General features: G+C 47.4%; 1 protein-coding gene across 1 annotated transcript; it reads right to left on the bottom strand.

Moving 5' to 3' along the window:
- Positions 1-1,479: 1,479 nt before the first annotated feature.
- On the bottom strand, positions 1,480-4,030 carry CRYAA (crystallin alpha A). The gene is made up of 3 exons (XM_054384336.1): positions 3,821-4,030; positions 2,781-2,903; positions 1,480-1,689 (listed from the first exon to the last, which is right to left on the bottom strand). The coding sequence occupies exons 1-3, from the start codon at positions 4,007-4,009 to the stop codon at positions 1,480-1,482; spliced, it is 522 nt and encodes a 173-aa protein (XP_054240311.1). The 5' UTR covers positions 4,010-4,030.
- Positions 4,031-9,508: the final 5,478 nt, after the last annotated feature.

Below are 9,508 nucleotides of genomic sequence, written 5' to 3'. Positions count from 1 at the left end.
AGAAACTCCTCTACAGTGAGGGTGACAGAGCACTGCCCAGAGAGATTGTGGAGTCTCCTTCTCCAGAGACTTTCAAAACCAACCTGGATGCATTTCTACACAGACTACCCTAAGTGATCCTGCTCTGGCAGCGGGGTTGGAGCTATTTCAGTCAAGCATGAGTGCTGAAACCTTCAGTCTTGAGTGCTCACATCCACGCAGGCTTGGGAGGCATGGATTTCATGTGTGTCAACTGCGGGCAGAGTTAGTACCTATGCCTTACCCACCCTGCAGCAAACAGCTCTGACCATTCATTTCTGATTAAATCCTTCACATCACATCACATCACGCAGATGAGGTCTGCACTTGCTCCCCTTACTGACGCAATGAACTCAGGAAGTGGCGTGGTCGTTGGGCTATTGAATGCTGTTCTTTTTGGATCCTTTTGTTTTGCTTGCCTGAAGGGTAACAGGAACATGAAAGGAAGGGCAAGTCATCATCTCAAGATGTACTTGCAGTGGTGGAAAGCTTGTCCTCCAACCAGTGTTAGGTACCACACTAACTTCAACTTCAGAAGCCTTAGAAAGGAACAAAGGAAACTCCCAAAGCCAATTGCGTGTTTCCTATATCTCTTTATTGATCACCACTGACCGCATTCTCGAGTGCCAGATACCAGTGCAAGAGGTGCAAGAGGTGCAAGAGGTGCAAGAGGTGCAAGAGGTGGAGCTACCCTAGAATTACAGTGAGAGCAAGGGAGACGTTGCGATGCACACAGGCTGGGGAGAGCTGGCTGGGGATGTGAAGCCTCTGCACAGCGCTGAGCCCCCCTCTCTCCCCTGAGGGCCTATTAAGACAGTGGAAAGACGTGCTTGTCCTTGTGTCAGTTGTCCCTAAGGGAACTGACAGGGTGTGAACAGATACACTTAAACGCTTTGCTGAAAACAAAAAACGTATGTTGCAACCCTCAAAGGTAAGATGTTGGTATTTCTCCTGCAGTTGCAAGGAACTCATGGCACGTTCATCACTTGTACATAGGATCTCAGGTCTGGGGCTTGGCTCTGTTGATTTTTTTTCAGAGTAACCAGTTTAACTCTGCTTGGGGTAAAGAAAGCCTGCAGGACTTTTCCCCTGCTCCAAGCCTCGCCTCAAGACTTGGTGCACCAGAAGCCAGTGTTACTGGTGCACTCCCTCCTACCTGATGGTGGTTATGGAATACAGCACCAGATGAAGACCCTTTCAGCAAGTACAACTGCATGGCAGCATGCACCATCAACGCTATCCCCACAGCAGAGCTCACAGGTTTAAGCTTCAAAGTCCACCAGATGCTCACCCAGCCCCTTGCCCCATCCAAGGGAAAGAGGGGGAACAAAACAGAAACAAAGGGAAGAGGAGGAAACCAACAAAACAAACCCCTCTAGATATTCACTGATATCTCTGCAATGGCTCTGGGAATGAGACTTGCAGACGGTGGCGGCCTGCATACCACAGCAGCAGGCAGGCTTAGGAGGAAGGCGCAGAGGTGGGCTTCTCCTCCCGGGACACAGGGATGGGTCTCTCGCTGTGGCTGGCGTCCATGTTGGAGGGGACCTTGGGGCCCGAGAAGGTCAGCATGCCATCATTGGACAGGGAGCAGGTGATGGCAGCCTGGTCCACATTGGCAGGCAGGCGGTACCGGCGGTGAAATTCACGGGAGATGTAGCCGTGGTCGTCCTGAGAGGCAGTGGGGAAAGGGGGGAAGGCTCATCAGAAATCCCCTGGGTGCCACGCTGTGCCTCCCGCCACCCAACCCTGTGGCTTCACTGGAGCAAGTTCCACATTTGCCCTGGCTTATTGTGACACTGTGCTGCCGGCAGCACCAGGCATAGCTCTGCTTTTTATTCTGTTTTGCAGGTTTGTAGGGGCAAATGTCCTGCCTCTGAAGCTCCAAGAGCAGAGCAGAGCAGCAGGGTGTGATGTTGGCCTCATAGGTTGGGATCTGATTTGGATGGGGACCCTGCTGCGGCCTCTGGTTTCAAATGATTTTGGGGGAGAAACTCTGGAGTTCTGTGAAGGTAAAAGCAACGCAGTTGTGTGCGCCCGTGTATTTCTTTAGCAGGCAGTAAAGCTGTTGCAGCCAAAGTACACAATACTGGCCCCTTTTTTTTTAACCAAAAGAATGAGAAGTGCAATTTATTTTTGTTTTAAGTCAGCCATGAAAATGGCTGCTCTCTTCCTCTGGAAAAAAAAGAATAACTATACTAAAAAATGTATACTGTTTCCAGGCTAGAGCTTGGTCTGGCCAAAAAAGTGTATGAGAAGAATTAAACCCCTGCTGGTATAAATCACTTTTTGACCCCTACAGATATTTCCATGACATATGTGTTAAAAGTTTCCAAGCCTGAGGCATTTGGTTGTTTTTCTTTTGTTTTGTTTGTTCTTGTTTTTCTCTCCTAGATCAGCGTATGAAAACTTTGTTTTCACTAACAGTTCTGACTTATGAAAACTCAGCCATGCTTCAGCAGCGCCAGATGAGGATCTTTGTCTGGTCCAGTGTTATTTCATGAACAATGGACATTGTCATCTGACGGTTATGGAAGGTGATGATTGAGAGCAAACAAAAGAGGAGTGGATTAGCTCATTATTGTCAAATATCAGGTTGGGGATCTATGGGAGCAGGCCATGCCAACAATGACAATCAATAAATAACTTCTTCTTCTGATAAATCCTTTTTTTTTTTTCTCCTTCAGCTGAGGACCGTTGGAAAGAAAGAAAACAGAGTTTGACTCCCCAGTAGCTCCACCACCACCATCACTTCTACTTACCTGTCTTTCACTGTGCTTTCCATGGATTTCCACAAAGTCATCGATAATCTTCACACTCAGGTCTTCAGGAGAGAAGTGTTTTACATCCAGCATGATTGTAAACTTCTCTCGGTCAGACCTCACCTGAAATGGACAGCATTGGACACTAAGACCTGAGCTCACCAGCATCACGGCAGTTTAAAAGCCAGAGAAGGGGCAGTATGGTGGCAGCACAGTTTCTCCTGTGACTACAGGTCTCAGCAATGGTCTTGTTCCTATCATGGGGACCAGGGATGTTGTTAGGCCAGGGTAGGAACCTGCACCATTGCTACTGCTCTGGGGAGAATCATCACATACCACTACTCTTGTGCCGGGGATTCCTTTGCACTCAGCCATCTGCCAGGGGCACTGGGAATTTGTACTCAGCAGTGAGAAGGGCTGCATGGAAACCAGGGTAATATTCTCTGATAGCAGACATTCTGTCCTTTTAGCAATTTGTGGGGGGGTTGTGGTCATACATCTGGGAGGAAACTAGTAAGAGAGGGCTAGAGAAAGCACTGGGCACTAGTCCCATACCTATGTGCTCCTCCTTCATGCTGTCTTTGGAAAATTTCTTACAGCATGGGCTTGCAAAACCCACCAAGCTCCTGAGGTGGAGGAGGGGGCCAGAGGAAGCTCCAGCTTGCCAGGATCCTCTCCCATGCTGAGTTGCCCTCATGGGCACTTACTCCATAAGCAGCCTGGCTCTTTCCTTGCCACATGGCCAGCAGGCACGAGGGCTGCAAAGGTAGCTTTTTACATGTTGGAAACAACTGTCTGGAGCCAAAATGGTTTCCATTTCTCAAAGGGAAGACTTCTTCACAGCAAGGATTTCCCTCCATGCCCAAAAAGGGGCTGGTAGGCTGTGCTCAGTGGCGGGCCAGAGATCCTCCTCGCCCCTTCACACCCCATCATAGGCATGCAGCTGCCAGCCACTGCTGGCAAGTTGTGGATGGGGAGTAGCATGTAGAAGTATAAGGAGGGAGTGGAAGGAAAAGGAGAGGAAGCCAAAAGGCTCTTACCTCTGAAATGCCCGACTCCAGCACGCTGCGGAAGAGGGATTGCCTGTAGTAGGGGCTGATAGTGGAAGAGAACAAAGGCAGGAGGTCATACTCCAGGAGACCCTCTCCAAAAAACTGATCAAACAAACGGCTTGGAATGAGAGGTCCCAGAGCACGCTTGAACCAGGGGTGCTGGATGGTAATGTCCATGCTTGCTGCTGCTGCTGCGACCTGTGGCTGCAAGGGGAGAGTGGTGGGGGCAGTGCAGTCGCTGAGGAGACAGCGATGCCTTGGCTGGAGTGTGCAGTGCAGCCTCAGGGAAGCTCCCCCTATATATACTGGTCTGGCAGAATGAAGGCATTAGTGGGATTTCTCTGGAAAGACATGATCTCATGATGGAGGCAACATGGTCAGCAGAAATGTGGAGACTGACCTGGAAATGACAGTCTGGTTGGAATCGGTGCCAGATGTCCCGAAGGGACGATGCCAGGCATCAGGCTGCGAGCCACGAGGTGCCCAGGGGTACTGGCAGGTCCTCTATGGGATCAAGCAGGCTGAACAGGACACCCTGGTGGGTATCTCAAGGGTGCTTGTGAAGGAGGTCTGCTCTGTGAGTCTTTGTAACCCACCCTTGGCTTTTTATTAATTTGCTTCTCTTTCTGCCCCTCCTTGAAAGAGAGACACAAAGCTCTTCCAAATAAATGAAACAGCTTTGTTCCAAGCAAGGAAAATTGCTTTGATTCATGTTGAAGAAAGCGAAACTTCTTTGTTACATGATATAAAGTGTCTCCACTACTTGAGAGGGGCCTGACATCCCTGGTGTGTGGATCCTGACAAGGCTGGCAGGGAAGCAGGGCTAAAACATGATGCAGAGCATGAACATGGGTTTGACAAAGCAGAAACTTCTAACAAATACTTTTCCAAGAGAAAGAAGGAAAAACCATTTTGCTCACTGACCACAAGACAAGTCCCAAAGCTGCTCTTGAGAGGGTCCTTGTTTTCAGTTAGGAGTGGTGTGGGAGATTTATGTATCTTCTGGTGTCACAACACAGATCCTGCTTAACATGCATTTCTGGTTAGGGACGGTTTGAATTACTGTTTCACTTGAAGCTGCTTTCAAGGAATTGTCCATCATTCTGGACAGACCAGGGAAGAGACATGTGGATAGCCCACTGTGTGAGCAGCAAGCTCCGCCAGAGAGCTGAGACATCTGTGTGGCAAAAGGGCTATGGGGCTGCCCAGTTTCCAGCTTCACAACAAGGCATGGTATGAGGCTGCAGCAATAACTGAAACCCCATTTCCACTACAGCCAGTGATGTAGGGACTGCATCCTAGGGGCCTTCTGGGTGCAGAAGCCTCTACATCAAGAGTCTTGTGCACTTTCACAGTCAGCCAAGACTGAGGGAGAGAGAGGAAGAGGCATCTCTAAAAAACACTTCTGAGCTGAGGGGCTGAATCATCCTCTCATGGTGCCAGCAACTAACGAAACTAAGGGTGGCTGAGATCCTGGCATCAGTGCTTTGGGAGAAATGGGATCAGTTCAGCCAGAGAGGATAAATTCAGAAAAGCACTGAGGCACATTGACTTTCAGCTAAGCATCACCTGGCATCTAGGCACTATGTGGCCTTAGAAAGTCCTTCGCCTTGACTCCCACACATGAGCCCTCCAGTGCATAGAGACAGGCTAAGAAACCTGGGAACCAGAAGATCCCATTATAGAGGCTCTCCTTCATGGGAAGCAAAAAATCAAGCAGAAAAAAAAAAAAAAAAAACACCCAAAAAGGCAGCAGAGACCACTAAGAAGATAGATGAGTTTAAGTCCACCCTCACCTAGTTCCATCAAGAAGAGATCCTGTGGTCTGGTCATGACTCTCAGGCATGAAGGCAATTCTAAAATTAGGTGCCAAAAGGAGATCAATCCCTCCACAAGACATGGAGGAAAAAACCTCACCAGATAGACCTAACTCTCCATTCAGTCCCTATGCTCCAAATCTGTCATTTTGCTTGACAAAATGAAGGAAAAGCAAACAAGAGTCATAAAGCACTTAAAAGATTTTTCTTCAAGAGCTCTGAAATTTGCATGTTTGCAATAGGAGAGAATAAAATGTCTCTTCAGCCCCTCAGTACCAGAGACTTGCTAACTTATGTATAACCAAATGGCAGCAGTGACCTGGTATGTGCAAAATCATCCTGGCTTGCATTAGAAACACAGTGGCCAGCAGGAACAGGGAGGTGATCATCTCCCTGTACTCAGCACTGGTGAGGCCATACCTCAAGTACTGTGTTCAGTTCTGGGACCCTCACTATAGGAAGGACATTGAGGTGCTGGAGCTTGTCCAGAGAAGGGCAGCAAGACTTGTGAAGGGCCTGGGGCACATGGCCTACAAGGAACGTCTGAAGGAGCTGGGGTTGTTCAGTCTGGAGAAGAGGAGGCTGAGGCAAATCCTCATCACTCTCTACAACTACCTGAAGGGAGGTTGGAGCAAGGAGGGGGCCAGCCCCTTCTCCTCGATGTCAAGCAACAGGGCCAGAGGAAATGGTTGCAAGCTGCACCAGAGGAGGTTCAGGCTGGATATTAGGAAATAATTCTTCACTGAAAGGGTTATCAAACATTGGAATGGTCTGCCCAGGGCAGTGGTGGAGTCACCATCCCTGGGCGTGTTCAAGCAGCACGTGGGCTGGCACTTAGGGATATGGTTTAGGGACATGGTGTAGTGTTGGCCCTTCAGTGCTGGGTTGAGGTTTGGACTGGATGATCTTTGAGGTCTCTTCCAACCGGATTTGATGAAATGAAAGGAGAGATATAAGCACAGGTTCAAACCCCAAGCTGCTTACTGGAGCAGACAAAGTAAATTTTTTATTTAGTTGGTAGAGGAGCAAGAGGGAAGTGTGCCCTAACACAAAAAGTGAGACAGATTTGGGGGTCTGACATTCCATTGGGGCCCTAGCCACATGAGTGAGGTGGATGCAACCTGTGCAGTGTGTTGGGAACATTCCCATTTGTGTTTTCCAAACCAGGGGTTCTACCAGGAGCACAGGGTACAATGCACACACTGGCAGGCTTCTCTCTGGGCATTGCTCAGTCCTTAAGAAATTGCCAAACTCTTGAGCTCTGAGCTCCAGCATGTTCCCCAAGCAGAAATGGGGTCAGATTATTGGTGTGGGGAGGAAAAAGAGAGCTCAGGCAGTCTGTAACCGTCTCAGCAACACTGCCCAGCAGCACATTGGGACTCTTGGGCATCAGGAAAGCAGCCATTTGCCTGCACACCATCACTTACCTCATATGGAAGCTGAACAAAATCCATCATCTACCCATAGGTGAAGCTTGCTCCAGGATTGGGGGGGGGGGTGCCGCTGAGTGTGTGTGTGCATGTTTTCAACACATGATCAGAGCACTCCATGTGTTCAGCAGGGTGATGGGAATATGTTACTGAGAGAAAATGATAAATAAGCTCACTTAAATTTCATCTAAAGTGATGCATATTAGCACACAAATACTTGAAAAGTAGCAGCCAACTTTACAGGCTTATGTCAATTTCTTCTGAATCCACATTTTCATGGCTCTCCCTAGAACTGATCATATCCATTTCATCTTTGATGGACTTTTTTGTCTTTTATAGTCAAAATATTTCGCTGAAATGTAAATTTCATTTACAGAAGTTTGTTGTTGTTGTTGTTGTGGGGGTTTTTTGTTTGCTTCTTTGTTTGTTTCTGATACAGACTTTCCACTGCCTGTACACCTCTGGGCAACAAGCAGTCTCCTGAGACTCATCATATCTAATTTTCTGTGGTGTAAAACTTAGGTGTCCAGTCCAATTGAGTTGTCCAGGCTCTCTGTTCAGTCAGGAGAGAGAGACAGATGCTTCCAGGTGGCTCACACTCTAAAGCAGGTGGGTAGGAAGGGTGAAACAAGACAACCTTCAGCAGTACCTACATCTGGACTGACTCAGGGAACCTGGGCAGCTGCCTTAGGGCAGGCAATTCTTATTCTTACCTCTTTCAGGACAAGCACCACTGGTGAGAAGAACCCCATCCAGTAGGAATATGGTATGAGAGGACAAAGCAATTATTTTGCATCAGTTCAGGGAACCAGACTTCTCACAGGATGCACAACATTTGTGCATCATTATCACCCACTGAGCAAAGGCAGTGAGATTTACTGATGTTCCTATTAAAAAAATAAAAATTAAAAAAAAAAATCTGTGCATATTTGCTCTTAAGTGCACCCAAAACCAATCAAAGAATCATAGAATCACAGAATCATTTAGGTTGGCAAAGACCTTCCAGATCTTTGAGTCCAATCATTAACCCTCCTCTACCAAGTCCACCACTAAGCTACATCCCCAAGCACCATATCTACATAGCTTTTAAACACATCCAAGGATGGTGACTCAACCACCTCCCTGGGCACCAAAGGCAGGTTTTCCCAAAGCCTCACTGCAGATTTAGAATATGAGTCCAACTCAGATGGTCTTCCGCTACCTGCTATTTAGCTTACCTTTGAAAGAAGCCCTTCCTAATCCATCAGGCATAACTGCCAGCACATGAGACATTTAGTAGAGGATGTTGCTGGGAACAAGCTGCATAAACCCTAAATCATGTTTGTGAGTAAAGCAGGCATCAGTGACCAAGCATAGTCCTTGTCTGTATTTCGTTTGCCCACATGACTGACTCTTACCTGCCAATTTCTAGGTGAGTTCGCTGCTGCTTGCAACCCCCATGTCAAGCTCTGTACAAGCCCAACATGGCTAGAAAAGCAAGTATTTAAGTGGAGCAGTGGCTGGCTGGGCGTAACTGGGGTGGTTGGTATGTGATTCTGAAGTGCTAGTGTAACTGGGATTACTGTTTCCAAGTGGTGTGCTGCAGCCCCAGGAGAGCCAAGAAAGACAACCTCCCTGTTCTGATCTGTGTGCCCTTTCGAGTCAAGTGGTCTCTGCTGACCTGCAAAGGGTGCAGCTTCTCAGAGAGTTCTTACTGAAAACTCTCTTTTTTTCTTTTAAGTAGACTTGTCAACCCAAAAAGGTAGGACTGTACTTACTTAGACAGTCCTCTGCATTTAGGTGTAAGGTGTTGAGTGATCATGTAAGGGAATGAATAGCCTCTGCCACTGTTTAATGACAAAATTGTTGCAACATGCTTTGGAGGAACACTTCTGTGAGGTACAAAAATGAGTTTGTGACAGCCACACCGAGCCAGGGCAGGTAATAATGTGATTTTGTGGCAAGCTTTCTTCCTATCAGTCTTGCTGGGGTGAAAAATACTACATCATGTGTGTGAGGGAGCTGGCAAGTAGGAAAAAAAAGGACCATGTTTTTCTTAATTTTACATAGGCATAGCTTTGGACAGAATGCAAGACATTGATATGAGTCACTATGCAAGCAGTCAGGCAGGCTCACTCAGGAGCCAGCATTATCAGTTCTGGCTTCTAAGCTTCTAAACACTTACTAAAATCTCTCCCTGGAAATGAACACAGAGTATTCCTTCCTTTCTTCTTAAGGGTAAAGTCTTTTCTTTAGAAAACTTATTTCCTTTTCTTCAACATATGCATGCCACCCAGAGCAATACCATGGTCAGGAGCTCCAAACCTTTCTACCATGTTTGACCTGGGATTGCTGAGGAAGGAGCAACCGATTATAACTGCAACTAGACTAATTTTCCTCTGCACTCAACCCCACCAAATGCTATGAAAAAACACTAAAGTAGTGATTTC

The sequence above is a fragment of the Indicator indicator genome, chromosome 1 (genome assembly GCF_027791375.1).
Source record: "Indicator indicator isolate 239-I01 chromosome 1, UM_Iind_1.1, whole genome shotgun sequence".
NCBI lineage: Eukaryota > Metazoa > Chordata > Aves > Piciformes > Indicatoridae > Indicator > Indicator indicator.
This window is presented reverse-complemented; position numbering and strand designations above follow the sequence as displayed.